Here is a 17,651-nt window from a genome sequence, read left to right on the forward strand (position 1 = left end):
AAGGTGGGGTCTCAGTGGTGCTAGACATCTCAAAGGCTTTCAAGCCCAGTTACTGGTGAATCCCAAACCAGCTTTCTAACTCCACAGCCTCTGGGACTCGCCCTCACTAGAGAAGCAGCCAGAGCAGCAGCACAGTGGAATCCATGGAATCTCTCCTCACTGAAAGGTTAGACAGGCAAAAAAGACAGAAAAAAAATACTATACTCTTACTAGTACCTCAAGTCAAAGCACTGTGGTGAGAAGCACAGTCCCACTGCACAATACTGCATTCCCATGCTCGTAAATCATCAAACCACAGACTTCACGCTGTCTAAGAAATGTCCTGACTCCAGCCTTTGGAGGGTCTAAGATGCCAGGGAGCCACACAAAGATCAGTGGGCAATTCAGTGTGGAAACGACCTCGGGGGTCTCCAGCTGAACCTCCTCCTCATGGCAGGGTCAGCCCTGAGATCAGACCGAGTTACTCAGGGTTTTATCGCATCACATCTTAAAACCTCTAAGAATGGAGGCTCCTGGCACCCTGTCCCACTGCCTCACAGTCCCCAGCATGAAAAATTCCCCCCTTTGCCCAGACTGAACCTCATTTGTTTCAGTTTCCAGCTGCTTTCTCTCCCCTCTGCTTGGTAAATGTTGGTACCTGTGAAGTGTTTGTTAACACGCAAATGACAGGAACTGAGGGGTCAGAAATAAACAGCTGGAAAAGCAGCATAAAACAAATACCTTTAGTGTCAAGAGTCATGCCCAGGTCTAGCAGAGCTCCCTAGCCTTCTAAATCCTCTTATTACTGATATCAGCAGAGCAACACCCACCACAGTTTAATTTCCTAAACTGACACAAAGCTCAATGACACTGAGGGGCCAAGGAGATGGTTTTAACTATGGCCCCTCACTGTGTTAATGCAGCTACAGCTGCACTGCTGCACTACAAGGGGGTGTTTTCAAGACAGGAGTCTCTTCAGGCACATTTGTAAGGAATTAAGAGGGAATTTCTTAGTCTGAACCTGCATGAGCAGGGGAAAAGCAAGCATCCAGTTATCTCAGGCAGCAGTGGAAAGGCCCTACCAAGGTCCAGCTTGCTGCATTAGATAAGGTGAGTCATGATTGCTTCTTCCCTTCCACATGCAAAAATAAAACCACATCAGTTTGTGTGGCAGACAGCATCAGCTCTGCCGCACAGGCATCTGCTTTGCTTCTGGCACAGCAGGGCCATTTGGAGCATGACAATTAAAATCCAGTTTCCCAATGCCAGGGCTCCATTACACGTGCTTATTTAATTAGCTAATTTAATTACCTATCCTTCCAGTTGCAGAGAATGATGAGGGGAGTAACAGGAAGAGCCAGTGGGTCAATACCTGGCTCTGAGTCTGGTGTCACAAGCAGAATTTTGGATTTTTTTTGAACATGGGTCAGTTTACGTGACACACATGGGGTGCTCCTGTCTCAAAGGGGGAAAAGGATCCTTGCACAGGAGTTAGCAAGGATCCCTGAAAGAGAGAGGGCTAAGAGGAAGGAAGGAGAGGTGGTGAGGTTGCCCTGTAGGTGAGGGAGTGTTTGGATTGTGTAGAGCTTAATGATGGTGACAAAGTTCATGGGCAAGGTTCGAGGGGAAGGCCAACAAGGCAGATGTCCTGGTGGGAGTCTGTTTTAGACCACCCAGCCAGGATGAAGAGGCAGATGAAATATTCCATAAGCCTCTAGGAGAAGTCTCACAACCACTGGCCTTTGTTCATGTGGGGCACTTCAACTCACCAGATGTCTGCTGGAAACACAACAGAGAGGAAACAGTCCAGGGGGTTCCTGGGGTGTGTGGAAGAAAACTGGTGAGGGAGCCAACTAGGGAAGGTGCCAAGCTGGACTTGCTGCTTGTGAAAACAGCGAGCTGGAAGCAGGGCAGGCACCTCGGGAGGACTGCAAGGATGCCATGAGGTTAAGCAGGGAGAAAATCAGAAGGGCCAGAGCCCAACGGGAATGTCATCTGGCTACTGCTGCGAAGGTAGATAATAAGTGTTTCTGTAAGTGCATCAGCAACAAAAGGAGGGCTGAGGAGAATCTTCACCCTTTACTGGCTGGGATGAAACACACAGCAAGCCGGAGGAAAAGGCTGAAGTACTTAATGCCTTCTTTGCCTCAGGTTTAGTAGAATATTAACACTACAGATTTGGTCTGCCAGGGATCTTGACTCTCCACTTAGAATAATGGAACCTTTTAGGTTTGAAAAGACCTCTAAAATCATCGAGTCCTACCATTAACCCAGCACTGCCAAGTCCATCACTAAAGACCGAGGCAAAGGAGCCATTTCTTGCACCCTGCCTAATTTTCCAATGGAACCAATTCCCTGTAACAACACTGGGAGCCGTGCACAGGGAAGAAGGCAAACAGTAATCCCGAGGTACAGTTTTGTAACCCTATTCCTGAGGGAGAATGTTAAGCAGCAAATACAAGCCTGGATGTCCTGGTACTTTCTTCTATTCTATCATTTCTGAAGAAAATCCAGTCAGTTTTGTAAAGCCTCCAAATCCATCTGCTGGACTAGGAAAGCCAGAGAGCAAACAACACTATTCTATTTTAACATGACAGAAGTGTCTGCATCCGTTTAATGGCACACATACATACATCTGCCAAACAGACCTAGTGGGACAACACTTTCTGAGGATTACACATTTTTCTATTTAGAGACAGTAAAAAAGACACCATGCCTCCATACAGACATCTCCTCAGCCAGTTCTCAGTCTCCTTCCTCACTGCAAATAAAATGTGCATGAAACCACCTCAGCTAATTAAAAATTAGCAATAAGACCATATGGCAGCTATAATGGAAAGTGCACTATTTCTTTTTTTTCAGTGGATTTCATTATGGTTCAACCACGCAATTAAAGAAGTCCTAAAGAAGGAACTGGAATTCCAGGAGCCAGAACAACTTGCTGGTTTTATAACCAAAACACAGCACACATTGGAAAGAGATTTTATAAGAGCTTTATCTGTTTGCCAGACAGGTCTTGGGGATTGTAAAGAAACCTCTTCTGACTTGGAGAGGCAAAACTCAATTCCCAGTTTGCTCACCACTAGCAAAGCCAAAAGCAGAATCCCATCCCATGGCCTCCCCTCTCAGCCTAAGGGCTCTGGAGAGGGGTCTGCAGAGAGTGCATGGAAACAAATCACGGGTACAGGGGTTATAATTAGAACTTCATTGTGACAATGTATGAAGTGACAGTGATTGAAGGGCCCAAAGTGCACAGAGCCACTGCTCTCAGCCAGCACGTGCTGCCAGGTGTGCTTGTTCTCTCCACATCTGGCTTTCAGAGCAAGACTTGAGTGGATTCAAATTACAAATCCACACGTGTCAGCCACAATACCTTCCCAGCTAAACCAGACATGCACAACAGAAGCCACCAGTTTTGGGCTGCAGCTTTCTATTTGGCCAACAGAACAGTACAAATTAGGAAATCTGTACCTGGGCAGAACATGCCTCACCCGGAGAGATCACTTGGCCCATCAGCTGTGCAACACAGAGGCTCCTGTCCCCACCCCCTCCATGCTCTGCCCCCCACCAAAGACAAATGGGGGTCACTGCTGCTCACACAGAACTGCTGGGTTAGATCCCCCTCTCCCGTGCTGGTGGGGATGGAATTCCCCACCACCAAGCAGCCTGTCCTGCAGATCCAGAGCCAGGAACTCTTCCTGAAGGCAGCCTGGAAGAACCCCTTGAAGAGCAGTGCTCTGCCACTGATCACAGTGCCCCTCCTTCCCTTCTCCCCTCCTCTCACCACACTTCCCTCAGCCCAGGGCAGAGGTGCCAAGGCATCCTGTGACAACCACCAGGGGCAGGTGCACCACAGCCACCACAGAAGCACAGAATATCCTGAGCTGGAAGGGACCCACAAAGATCATCCAAGTCCAACTCCTGGCCTTGCACAGGACCATCCCCAGCAATCCCACCCTGTCCCTGAGAGCGTTGTCCAAACCCTCCTGGAGCTCTGGCAGCCTTGGGGCTGTGCCCACTGCCCTGGGGAGCCTGGGCAGTGCCCAACCACCCTCTGGGGGAAGAACCTTGTCCTGAGATCCAACCTGGATGACCTTCAAGTGGTTGGCTCCTGCAACAAAAATACCCAGATCCTGTTAGCTCATAGAACCTGGAGGTGTGCTGAAGTCATGACTGCTCTAATGAGCAGAGGTCAGCACAAGGAGAAGCCTTTGGGAAACAGGGTTTCCCTTCCTCCTTCCTTGCTGTCCTCCAGGTCTCCTGAAATGACTGAGAGGAGCTCGAGGGCTGAGAAGAGAACAAGACTCAGGGTTGAGAAGGCCCACCCAGAGTGTCCTGCATTGCCAGCAGCAGCAAGGGGGACAAGAATCACAGAGAGGGGATGTTACAGGTGAGGCAGGAAACTCCTTCTCCTTATGACATGTGTCATTTGGCACCCAAATCCCACGTGGGCAGCTCTGAAATACCAGCCACGCTGGCACTTCCACAGCCCCAAACTGGAATCTGTGGCCATGGCACTCGTATGCACAAGGTACAATTTCCTTCCCAGCTGAACAGCAAAGCTGGAACTGCTGAAACACCAACTCCTGCAACCAGCAGACTCTGCCTGGCGCTGGGTTTACCTCAGACCACATAGCCCTGGATCCCTCAGCAGCAAGTTGTTCAGACACGCTTTTGCAATGGAAGGAGCTTGCCAGCTAATCTCCCAAATCTATGAACATCAAAGCTCAAAACTCCACCAGCTTCATCTGTTCTCAGATCAGCTGGCCTGTAACAGCTCCTGAAGTACATAAAAAGGCATTTAGCACTGTTATGCATAACTATACCCAATCTTCTGTACCTCTGTATTGCCAATGTGCAAACCAGCAGGATGCATTTATTTATATTAATGAAGTGATCTAAATATCCCAACTCTTACAAACACAAGCACGTTAATCAGTGTGATTAATGTATTAATGACAATACATTGCAGAACACAGACTGATCTCCCTTGCACAGATCCACCAGTGAGATCAAGAATCCCTCCTTCATAACTTTCCATGAGCTGTGACTTTGCAGCTCCCCCCCCTCCTATCACATCCATGTGTAGCTCTCCAAAGTCTCACAGGGCTCACCCACACACTCCCTGGAGCAGAACCAGCCAGCTGCCTGCTTCTAGAAGTCCCTCTCAAGGTATCATAATTAATAAACTCTCTAAAAGAAATTAAAGCATGTATCACTGAACAACTGCTTTGAAATAAGGGTAGACTTTAAGGAGAAAAGGACTGGAAATCTGGTTTTGGAAAATTGGAGTTGTTGATAACCACCTCGCTAAGGTTTTATGATGGAACATAACTGTTCTTACAGTGACTCTTATTTTAATGATTGCAACTCTGGAAATAAAACAACTTTTGAATGCCTGTTTTTCTTAAATGAAAGCAGGTCACTTTCCTCAATGCACTGCTGAAGAGCTGTGGATCTATTTTATGGGTCTTGCTGCATCCTGTCTGGAGGAAAACTTCCAGCTGTAATTCAAAAGTCTCCTGTCTCACCAGGAGACTGTGCCTAAAGCTGTGCTGGCTGAACCAGCCCAGCCTAGCTGCAGCTACAGGAGGAAAATGTGGGGTCTATTATTCTGTTAAAAGGATCATTCCTGTGCATGTGAAGTTCCTTTCACTTGAGACCCTGACACAAACTATATTCCCAGGACAGCTGGGAGCAGTCAGAACCAAAGCTGGCACTGCTCTAGCAAGACTGAAACCAGACCTGGTCAGAGGGACCTGAGCCCTTCAGTGGAAACAGCAATTAGGCTGTACAGTTCCAACTGGAAATTTAGGTCTGTTTAAGTTAGTGGTAGAAGGGATAACAAACTGAACTTGAAATATGAATCTGCATATGTTTGCACAGACTTTCTACAGATACATGCACATATCTGGGGCAGCATGTAGCTTCAATGTAATTACATGCAAATTCCTTTCTTAAAGGGCAAGTAATTCTGCTTAACCAGCACCCACCTCATCTTCTGTTTGGGTATTTCAGCAGCAGTAGCACATCACAAAGCACAAACACACTTCCTCAGTCCAGTATCCTCTCAGACTGCAGCAAAGGTACTTGTGTGAAGCAGGACCACAGAATTACACCCCACACACTTTGTATTTGTCTCTCCATCTGACTAAGAATTCACTGCCACACACCACGAGTGTGGAAAGTAAATTAAGAAGAAGGTGAGCAGTGACACCAGTCTATTAAAAGGAAGAGCCTTACAAATACACTGAGTGTCAGGTCAGGAGACAGCGAGAAGCAACCAGCTGAAGCTTATTTCAGGTTGCACCTCAAGGGTCTGTGAGAGACAGGTTTGTCATGAAGTCTCCTCCAGTTTAATCCTGCTGTTGATCTCATTCCCCGTGTTCTGCCCTCCAGAAAGCCCAAGTGACTCAGGCAGTAGTACAAGCAGCCCCACCTGAACAATCTGGAGGTGGGTTTTAGAGTGTGCAGAGCTGTGGGAAACAGGCAGATTACGCAGCACCTTTGCCTAGGGATGTGGCACCAGAGACAACCCAGGAGATGTATGGATTCTTTCCCTGGCTTCGCCAACAGTGCCAGATGACCTTGAACAAATCACTTCCTCACCATCCCCCTCTTCTCCCTGCAAAATAGAGGCAGCACCTGCCACTTTCTCTGGGAGGAAAACCCTGTGAAACACACCCCTATCAAGCCATTTACCGAGCTGGTTGTGCCCACAGGCAACTGCAACAGTGAACGCTGTGCAGCCACAACATCTCACTGATACACTGACCCACACACCCCGAGAACAGCTCTGTAACCTCCCCTGATATGGGCAAAAATTTCCCATTTTTCAGCTGCTGTTGCAATAATCCTGCCCCCAGCAGCACTGTCATCTCTCTGTCCCTTGTTCCCTCTCCTGCTGATTTCCTCAGGCACAAGTAGATGGCTCTTCCCTGGAGCAGTTTCCTCACCCCTGTGCCCACCCTCAGTCATGTCACTGGGACACAACACGAAGCAACTGAGTCTGTTCTATTCCACTGACTCCTTCATAGAGGCTATATATATACACACACACACACATATAAATACAATAATAGAAAGCTTATTTAGCCAAACACCTGCTGCCCAGATCTTTCACACAGGAAAACAAAGCCTTTCGAGTAGGCTGGGAGTGAAGCAGCAAACCCTCTCCTTTATTTCAGCACAGCAGCATCACTGACCAACAGGAAAGGGCAGATTTTTTCAATTTCCTTTTGCAGATGAAGATGAAACACAGCACTGCCCTTCACAAGGTCTGAAAAGAAGCCAAGGGATCATCCAGCTTACAAACTGTATCCTGCTATGGGCCCTGCTAACACCCCTAAATTTTCCTACGGTATTTAAAGCAGATTTTGGAGAATGGGTGGCACACATTGAAAGCCCAAGATCATAGAATCACAGAATGGTTTGGGTTGGAAAGGAACTTAAGATCATCTTGTTCCAACACCCCTGCCATGGGCAGGCACACCTTCCACTGTCCCAGGTTGCTCCAAGCTCCATTCAACCTGGCCTTGGACATTTCCAGGGATGGGGCAGCCACAGCTGCTCTGGGCAACCTGTGCCAGGGCCCTCCCACCCTCACAGGGAGGAATTTCTTCCTAATACCTACTGTAAACCTCAGATACACCAAGACAGAGCCACGTCACAGTAACATCAGGCAAACTTAGATTTTTGCAGATTTTCCCACAGCCTAAAAGGAGGAGAAGGAGGAGAAGGAAAAGCCAAGTGGTTGCAGAGCACTGGAACTGCCACATCCCACTTTTCTAAGGGTGTGTGTCACGACTGATTGCAAGGTTAAGAACACACATCTCCATGCAGTGCTCTCCCCTGGCCTTTCTCTGGCCAAATCCCTCCCATGTGGGCTCTCCAGTAGCATGGAAGGGTTGAGCTCATCTCCCCCTTTTCCTGCTGCAGGACTCCACTAAGGTCCTGCATATATATAGTATAAATTTGTTCTATACTCACTGGTGACCCACTTTGACACAACCTGCAGCCATTAATGACCACCAAGACTTTTCTCTCAGGGGCATTTTTAGCCAAACTACGGGTTAAAAGTATTCCTGGGAAGGAAGAGGAAGGGAGGAGCCAAACAGACAGTGAGATCACTCACTCCCACTTCCATAGGAAACCAGGGTAAAAACAGCCTCCCCAGGAGCAAAGGGGGCTGCTCTTTCTTTTGAGTCAGGGCTGCCTAAAAAGTCTGTTCAGCCATAAAAATTCAGAAACAGAAGATGAAGGTGTGATAGTGTAAAGCAGAGGTTTGAGGTAGAAATTCAAAGTCTTCCTCAAACAATTAAGCAATGTACAGAATTTGAGTTAAAACACTGATGAATTTGACCAGACCCTACCCCAGCTACTGCCACCCACCCAGCCTGATGCCATATCATCCTGCTGCCATATCATCCTGCTAAAGCAAGAGCTGTTTACACACTGAAATACATATTTCAAAGACTGCCACAGTGTCTATCACCAGTACTTCTGAAGTTTACTTACCCTCCCATCATAAAGCAAGGGTAGGAGTTCACACTGGCTGCCTTGATAAGCCTAATGAACCCTCCTCTCCCAACACAGCCTCTCTAAAAATACATGGCAGCATGTTAGCCAAAAAAACCCCCAAACTTAAATTTAGTTGCTCATGGGTTAGTAATCCCATATTATGGGTATTTATTGCATGGCTCCTACCTGTGATTAAAGAAATGGAAACCACGTTAAGTGGCAAAGGAAAACGTCAGGGCCTGAGAGCTGCACAAGTTGTGCACAAAAAGGAAAAGGATTAATACAAGTGGGGTTTAGCTCTTGCACAGACCAGGTTAAAGGTCTTTGTGTGGATACAGCCGGGACGGTGAGAGCTGCAACGCCACGGGGAAAGCAAACAGAACACACAAAGAGCCCTGGGGCGGGTTTGCTTTGGAGGCAGAGGAGGAGAGAAGAGTTCTGGGCAGTGGCAAACGAGCAGGCAGCATTCCCATTGCCGCTGTGCAGACGGCAGGATTTACTCTGGGAAGATCGCTCTGACCTCTGCTGGTTCCCTCGGGGAAAACCAGCAGAAACCTGGAGGGAGGCAGGGAATTCCCAAGGGCAGGGCGGTTCCCAAGCACGCGGGACACACCGACCACAGGGCTCCTACGTGGTCTGTCATCTCACTCGGATGAGCTTAAACACAACATAAAAAGGTTCATTTTCTAGCCCTGACATTTGCTCCTGTGGCTGCCCAGGTCCTGCCACGAGCCACGGTCCTCTTCTGGACCCAGCAGCTCATCACTGCTTATCCTTTGCCCCCTCCAGTTCCACAGCCATTCCCTGGACACCTTCAGTCTGAGAGCTGCCCCACAAAGGGTAAAAAGCCGTTTTCCTCACAACGAAGGGGCTCAGCCACCTGCAACACCACAGGATGTCACACCCAACCAAGCAGTGGCTCCTCGGGCTTGCAGAGTCTCTCCTCCCTTCACATTTTCATACTGGAAGGAAAACTCAAACTAAAAGCTGCCTCACATGTTTCAGTTTCCTGCCCACTGCCCTGACACGAGTGTGACTGTCACGCTTTTCATCACCACAGAGGTGGTTCCCCACTAAGCAACCAAAACGAGCCCTTCCACTGCCAATAGGAGCCGTGGCCACACCAGTAGGTAAAATAACAGGCAAACTCAGCAAAAAGTCTGGTTGGCCCCACTGAAAGCAGTCACCTCAAAAACACCACCTAGTGATGCTGAAATGTCTCATTTAAGGGACATTGCCAACCTGCTTCAGCTCAGAAGCCACCTCTGAATTAAATCCTCTCTTTCAGATCATGTGCTCGGCATCCCAGCTGGAGATGAGTTTTTTCCACCATCTTCCTTCAAAAGCAAATGAGATCATCTCAGCAAGGCACAACTGCTTCTGCTGCCCCTCAGCAGAGCCACGTCAGAGAAACTCCATTAAAAATAGATAATGAAGGAAATACCAGTAAGCCACACCAAAACAGCCAGCAGAAGGAAAGGGAAGCAACTCACAGGTCTCAAGGCCTAATATTTTATTATTAAATATTAAAAAGCTGCCTCATAAACGCTGCTGGCAGTTCATGGACTCAATCTGGGCAAAACATGTGCTCAGCAGCCAGCTGGAAGGAGGCTGAAACTTGAATTACATCCCTACACTACACCCATCAAACACGAGAACAAAACCGAGCCAGCAAGTCAAAAATGCATTAAGCCATGAGGCAAGGACACCCAGATTTCCAGCTGGGACACCCAGATTTCCAGCTGGGACACCCAGATTTCCAGCTAGCAGATGGCAGGAGCCTGGGGATAACACAGAGGAAGAGTTTCTCAGCAGAAGCCAGTATGTGGCCAGTGGGGGAAGCTGAGGAGCACAGTGCACACCCTCCTCGGAGGAGAAAGGTACACTCTGTGTATTCGGGGCCGGACCCTCGTTATCCAGCCTGGCGGGCAGAGGACCCCCTGTCTACACCAGCAGCACCAAAGCCGTGTGGCTGGAGGCCCGCGGTGCTATCCCTGCCCAGCCCCGGGGAGAGCGGGTGGCTCCGGGGACACCTCGCTGTGCCAGGGCAGAATTGAGGAGGGTGCTCAGGGGGAGCTGAGCTGAGCCCCCCGACGTGGGTGCTGCCCGTGGGGCTGGGGGAGCATCCCCCTGACAACGCACAGTGTAAGCGAGGAATTCCCGTGAGGAATCCCGGCTCTCGAGAGCGGGGTGGCTCGGCGGGATGTGCCTGGTTATGAAAATCAGCTCCGGGCGAAGAACCAGCACAAAGCCCACGGATGAAGCGGTCCTGCCACGACAAACAGGTGGGACTTCATCGTTCCTTCAACTCTCGGTCCAGGGAAAAACCGACGCCGGCGGTCTCCCCGACCAGCGGGAGTTTATCCCGCAGCGGGTGCGGGGGTTCCCTTTCCCAGCGGGATGTGCAGGGGGGCCGGGCAGCGGCGGTGGGAGCGGCCGAGCCCGATGAATGGCCGCTCCACACCGGGCACTTCCAGGCGCCGGGATCGCCCGGGCATCCCGGTCCCCATCGCCGGGACCCCCCGGCCAGGCCCCGCTCCCGGTGGGGCTGCGGTGCCCCGAACAAAGCGGGGCTCCGGGACGGGACAGGGAAGCGCGTCCCTCCCTCCCTCCCCTCCGCCGAGCTCACCCTCCTTGGCTTTCTTCTTCCTGGCCAGGGTCCCGCCGAGCTTGCCCAGGAACGACTCCTCTTTCTTCATCCTGTGCGGCCGCAGGGTCGGGGACCGCAGGGGCTGCGCGGACATGGGGCCGTGCCTGCGGCTCTCGGGGAGCCCTCCCTGCCCTGCCCGACCCGCCGGGGGCTGCCGGGCCCCAGCACAGCCCGGAGCGGGGGATCGCCGAGCGGCAGAGCGGGGGAGAGCGAGCCGGAGCTGGGGGCGGACCGGGAGCGCTGCCGGCGGCCACAGCGCCCTGCCACGGCCGGGAAGTGAGAGGGAGGCACTTCCAGACAAGGGACACCCCGCCAGGGGCCGGGGGCGGGGAGATGCCCGAGCACACACACACACCCCCCGAGAGCAGGCACCCCGCTGGAGCATCACCTGGAGCACCTCCTGGAGCACCTCCTGGAGCATCTCCTGGAGCATCTCCTGGAGCATCGCCCTCCTGCGGGGCACCGCCACGGCCGCAGCGACCGCGCCGAGAGAAAGTGGGTAAAAAGGAAAAAAAAAAAACAAACAACCAGCATCGCAGCAAAGCAAAGCCTCAGGTCCCGTCACAGCCAGTTCTCAGCCTCTGAAAGTAAGATCAAACATCAAAGGACACCCTTTCTTAAGGAAGTTTTTACACACCTTCCACGTTTTGCAACAGTTGGACGCAGGTGAGGGCAAGCGCCCAGCCTGTGCCGTGTGCCAGGGCACACTGTGGCAGGTCCTTGCTGGCTGCATTCAGATTTGCCTCCTAATTTCGCAGCCACGTGCTCCTTCTGCGGGACTAGCCCACCTCCTCGTCCTGGCATGTTGCCGGGCAGGTTTGGCATCTCCTTGGCGGAAAGGTCGAGGAGAAGGGGGGCCACGAGCTCCGTGTTTGCCAAGCTCACAGGTACTGAGGTCACAGGGGGATTGTCACCTCCTCCCATGCTGCCAACCAGCATGGTGTGTGCACAGAAACAGCCAAAAACAGAAACTTGGGCTTCATCCCACAGCGAGAATTTATTACTTATCATTTTACAGCACCCGGGAACACGATAAGGGTTTTGTGAAATACACATTAAAAACAGCTCCTGAAGAGTTTATACCATTAGGCTCTGATCCTGTGAAACCTTAAGTTTAAGCCCCTGAAGTGGTCCCAGTGATTTTAATGAGGCTCCTGGGTCCCTAAAGCCAGGCACAAGCCTTGGCCGTGCTCCCACAAGCAGCTCCCCTGTCAGCAGCCCTCATCCCAACAAAGAGCCACATTCAAAGCAGCACAGCTTGGCTCGGGATCTGCACACCCAGCCTGGCTCAGGATCTGCACACCCAGCTCACAGGACACGTTTTCACGCCTGACCTGACACAGTAGCAGCACTACAGGACATGTCCCGAGCAGAAGATGGCAGAGACACTGTTCTGAGAGTGGAGTTTCACGAGACTTAACCCGAGCTCATCCCCTCTCTCACCAAGGCCCACCCTTGTCTCTCACCTCCAGCTGCCCATTGCTTTTCTATGGGCACTTTGGCAGCTAATAAAAAATCCCAACCCAACAAACCCAACCCAAAATCAGCCAGCACAAGCTTTCCAGTGTGACTGGGCACAAAGTCACCCCAGGGCACGTGCCAGCAGGAGGGAAGTGCAGGGCACACATGACTAGGGCTGGAAAGACCCTTCCAAATGGCTTCTGGGAACCTCTTTTCCCTATTGAAAGCAATATTTAACACAACAGCTAAAGAAAGAGGCAAGAAAACACTGCTTGCTCACCTGTTTTTCAACTTGGTTTTCCTTCTGCATTTGAACCATAGGTTTGGTGGCAGTCTATTTCTGTTGTGTTTTGCAAATCAACAGGAGAACGGCAAATAAACTGAGGGGTAATGACAGGTTTGGAGTAGGACCCGCAGCTACTTTAAATATTTGCCTTTAGATCTGAAGTTTATAAACACTCCTCTGGAGAAAGTAACCAAGAACCAGGAGGTGCTTTCTACATCTCAGAAGTCCTGCACTGCAAGGAGCTTGGACCAGGGTTTCCTCATCAGATTAGTGAGCAGAATTTCCACATCCATAATTTCCTCCAGCCCCATTACATTATGTGTTACCACATCATTTAAGTATCTCACAAAAGAATATATACTGTGGATTTTAACATAACCTGCTGCTCATTTCCCAGCTTCCAGAGGGTCCAGCCCCCAGACCAGATTGGACTGGAATAAAAATAACCACTCTGTCAAGTTTAAGAGCTGCACAAGAAGAAGATGGTGCCAGAAATCTTTAAGGGCTCATGTGATAAATTGTTGTCCAGATAGATTTGCAGTATTTGCAGTCTAATATTTTTTAAAATATGATTTCTTGCTCTAGGCACTCATCAATAAGGTATCCTAAAACTCACACAAAAAGTATTTTCTCATTCCTTACCAAAGTTTATTTTTCCTGCTTTCAGAAACCAGTTTCAATAAGTGGAAATCCTGCTTCAGACACTGGTTATAACCTCAACTTCTCTTCCTGTTTCCCTGGCAAGTCCCAAACCTGCCAATGGCTTTTGATTCTGAGCTGGTTTTACTGCAGGATACAAGGAAGCATCCTGTGATCAGCACTGGAGGAGGGATTTTATAAGGGTCTGTGTGCACTGAGAGTTTAATGCTGAGCTGCTGCAGTGGCAGTGACCACACAGCCTTATCCCACAGTTCTCGCTGTACCAGGCACTGGGATCTCCTCCTCAGGTGCTCATCTCTTCCCAAACCAGCTCTAATTTTCTTTAAAGGTTACTGCTGCATGTCTTGCCTTGCTCCAGAAATGTTTGCCTTAACTCACAGATAACACTGCCTTTAAAAAGCTGTGAACTCTTCGCTGTGCTGATTTTGGAATGCATGGAAAACCTAAAATTTACAACAGAGCAGTTTGTTCTTCGGCAGAACTACTGCCCCAGCTTTAGCCAAACAACCTCCTCCCTGCAAACACTTATCTTTATACCTCCCAGCAGGATAGCCCTGTCCAGTGTTTGCCCATAAAGGCCATGATGATGACAGTTTTTTATTAATATTGCTTCTTTGGAAGAAAAAATAAATTGCATTTCCTGAACCAGCAGCCTGTTGCCCACAGCAAAGGCTTTCAGGCTGCAAGTGAGAACTTACCAAGGTTGGGATCAATACAAGTTACCAAACCACCTCTCAAATGATTCTGAGGTTTCAGGCCATACCTAATGAATGTTTTATGTTGATTTCCTGTGCAGGGGGGAGTTCTTCCCTGTGCTCTTGCTGGTGGAAAAAAGTGGATTTTGGAGGAATGCTCTCAAAATCTTCATAGAGTGGAACTTAACACCTGTGAGACCTGTGTGTACAATACAAACACCAGTGGCAAAAATCAACTCCCATGCAGCAAACTCCCATCCCAGACACAGCCCAGGCACATCCAGAGGGAACAGCAGTCCCTGCACTTCCTTCCATGCCACAAGTTAACATTGCAGTCAATACATGAGGGAAATAGGGAGGCAGAAAAAGGGGAGATTAAAAATAAAGAGCAGCCTTAATTAAGCTGAAGAAGTACATAGAAAGACATTAATTGGTTAAATTGCCCATTTCATTTCAGGTTATTATACATCCCTGCAAAATTAAATCATCAGCAAGGATGTCAACTGCATTGTGCTGGCACGAGACACATCAGACACTTTGCACTGAAGGTGAAGATTGTAGCTGTATGAAAAATAACCTGGATTCATATGAAAAACACACGTAAATGTTGATCTGCAACACGACTAGCAGAGTGGATATTTTCATTTCATAAAATGAAGCCTTAGATATATTTGGGCTTCAAGGCAGTGTGGAAAAAGCATTTTATCCAACCTCTGGGGGGGAAAAAACCCCATAAAAATCAATCAGATCTCATACCTGACTTTTTAATGAGGTTGCAATCAGAAAATGTGTGAGTGCAAACTCAGAGCAAGAAAGCAAACTAACTGGTGGACAATTTGTACACACAACCCAAACAGCACATAAAACTTCACTGACTCCAGAACAGCACTCAGGACGTACCCACTTATAACCAGGAATCTTTTAATGATTGAAATAAACCCACACAGACAGGACATCAAAGTCAGAGGTGAATGGATCTGTCTGTTTATAAAGAAATGCATCGATTTGTAGCTAAGAGGCAAAAGTATGTCAGCCCATTGCAAAGAAAAAGGAGGCCGGGTTGTTCCGGACCAGGAGAGAGAGCCCCTGGCAACAGAAAATCAAATTACACTTCAAACCCACCAAACCAAAACCGGGAGCCTTCCTGAGGGTGGTTCAAACAGGGCTCTTCTAAGTAGGAAATGAAGAGCTTTTATCGCTGCTGTGATCAAGTGTGTGTCAGTGCTTAGTGATCTGACTGGCTCCTGGCCACGAGCGGTGACACAGCTGCTGCTGCCCCAGGTCAGTGGCCTCCAGTTCAGAAGAAGCCCAGCAAAGTTCTTTGTTTAAACCCTCCATCCTGAATGAGACACCAGCCCTCTACACCCAGAAAATTCCCTCTGGTACCCTCCCTCTCTTCAGGGATGAGATTCCTATGTATTCCTGCAGGAATATATTCAGTATTCCTATGTGGAGTGTATACTCACTAAGAAAACTGCCAGAGCACAAACCTGTCATTTAAGAGAATTACTTGTTAAGACTAAACTTAGTTCAAAATCTGTTTTTATTTTCAGTGCTGAGCTGTTGCTTTAATATTTAGCTGAACATTCCAAAGTCTGAATTCACATTTGCTCATTTTAACATTGCTCACCCCTCTTTTCCACAGAGGTTTCTGTTCCCTCTGCTTTAACCTTACAGCATTTTATACTGCTTTCAACATTTTGGACTACCTGAGATTACTGCAATCAGATGCATCACAAAATAATGACAGAGAATATATGGCCTCTGAAAATTCTTCAGGTATTGAAGCAAAGCAAAACCACCCTCTTTTTTAACTGGGAAATCACTGCAGTCTTATTATAACAACACCTGTACTGATTTTCTAAGATGATAGATACCTTATTGACACAAAAGTTAATTTTTCTTCCTGATCTGCCAGATAAATGAAATATGTTAGGGGATGTGTGTGCTGGTGTTTGGTTTTTTTGTTGTTTGTTTGTTTGTTTTTTAAAATAACATTATTTATTCAATACTGAGGTATAAAGGCACCACTTAACTGATGCTACTGATTTTCTTCAGAGCAACTTCTGTTCTGTATTCTGTTTAACTGGAAAGCTTTTACAGAGACCATTTATTCCCTGCAGACATTGGCTCTACCAGCTGCATGCTGGGCTGCATTTTTTTTGCTTCACAAGAAAAGAAAGCTGAATGCTCTCACTTGCACAGAACATACCCAGCATAAAGTCTTGTCCCAATTAAGTTAAAATCATCCAAGAGCACTTACCTACAGTTGCTAACAGGCATTTAGCACTGCTGTCATAAAACATACACCCAATTACACTATTTCAACAACCTTTCCATGGTGAAGATGATGTGCAAAAACCCTCCTGGAAAGGATTCCTGCTGCTGTGGCTGCCAGGCTCCAGCCCTTCTGAAAACAAGAATGGCAGGACAAACCTACACCCAAACTCTGTAATTTTAGCATCATTTTCTTATGCTATCCCATACAAGGTTCAGAATAATCTTCCACACATCTGACCAGCTCCTTACTATTCCCACAAAGGGGCAAGGGTGTTTTATTCCCCTGTAACATCCCAGTGAAAACTCCTGCTTTTTCATGTAACTGCTCTCTCAGTCCAGAGGAGGGAGAGCCAACCTGACCCCCTCCCACTTTCCTGTGGGTTTCCCTGTGTGTTTGATCACAGGTGGGACAGAAAGACTTGGAATGCTTCCCTCCAAGGGCACAGCATGGATAGCAGTTCCTACACAGATGCCTGACAAAATTTTGTAGTAAGTATTAAACATTAGTTGCTACATCTCTGCAGAGATTTCCATTGGCAGTAAAGATTTTTTTGTATCAAAGAAGGCACAGAGTGACAGCAAAGGTACTTAAGTTGGAGCACATTTCCATATTGCTGAGGTCAGCACCATATTTTATCTGTAAAGCCTGTATTTTTAAATCAGTTGTGCTCTCAATATGGCAGCAAACCTGCCCCTTATGTTCTAACAACCTCCCAGTTCCCTCCTCCACCTTCCCCTAAGCTCCCTAGACACCTACTCATTAACAGCACCTAATAACAGCACATCTCCCACATATAAAGAGTATTTTCAGGTTTTTAATGTAAGTGGAACAGCTCCAAGAAATCACCCACTACCTTAGGATGGTGGTGCAAACATTAGCCCTGCTCCTCACTGCTGTCACCTCCTCACTTGGCAGTGACACCATCCAACCCTTGTCCCAAAAAACACAGTCCTCTCCCTCCCAGGCCTCCTTCAGCCCCCAGAAAAGGCTTTGGGAAGTAAAGTAACATCAGAGCTGAAGAAACTGTCATTCTGACAGTATCTGCAACCTCAGCATTATTCACCTAAAACGAAGAGTCCACAGGGGTGGTCATTTTGGGTGTGCCCTTTGGAGGGATTG

General features: G+C 48.5%; 1 protein-coding gene across 1 annotated transcript in view; it reads right to left on the reverse strand.

Moving 5' to 3' along the window:
• The window catches only part of PARVB (parvin beta), a 50,798-nt gene extending 39,394 nt beyond the window's left edge, over nucleotides 1-11,404 (reverse strand). The window contains exon 1 of the mRNA XM_051772468.1: nucleotides 11,129-11,404. Coding sequence (XP_051628428.1) covers nucleotides 11,129-11,243 — 115 coding nt within the window. The 5' untranslated portion in view covers nucleotides 11,244-11,404. The remainder of the gene's footprint in view (nucleotides 1-11,128) is intronic.
• Nucleotides 11,405-17,651: the final 6,247 nt, after the last annotated feature.

The sequence above is a fragment of the Manacus candei genome, unplaced genomic scaffold (genome assembly GCF_025592945.1).
Source record: "Manacus candei isolate 608988 ecotype Guabito, Panama unplaced genomic scaffold, ASM2559294v1 h1tg000153l, whole genome shotgun sequence".
NCBI classification, from domain to species: Eukaryota; Metazoa; Chordata; class Aves; order Passeriformes; family Pipridae; genus Manacus; species Manacus candei.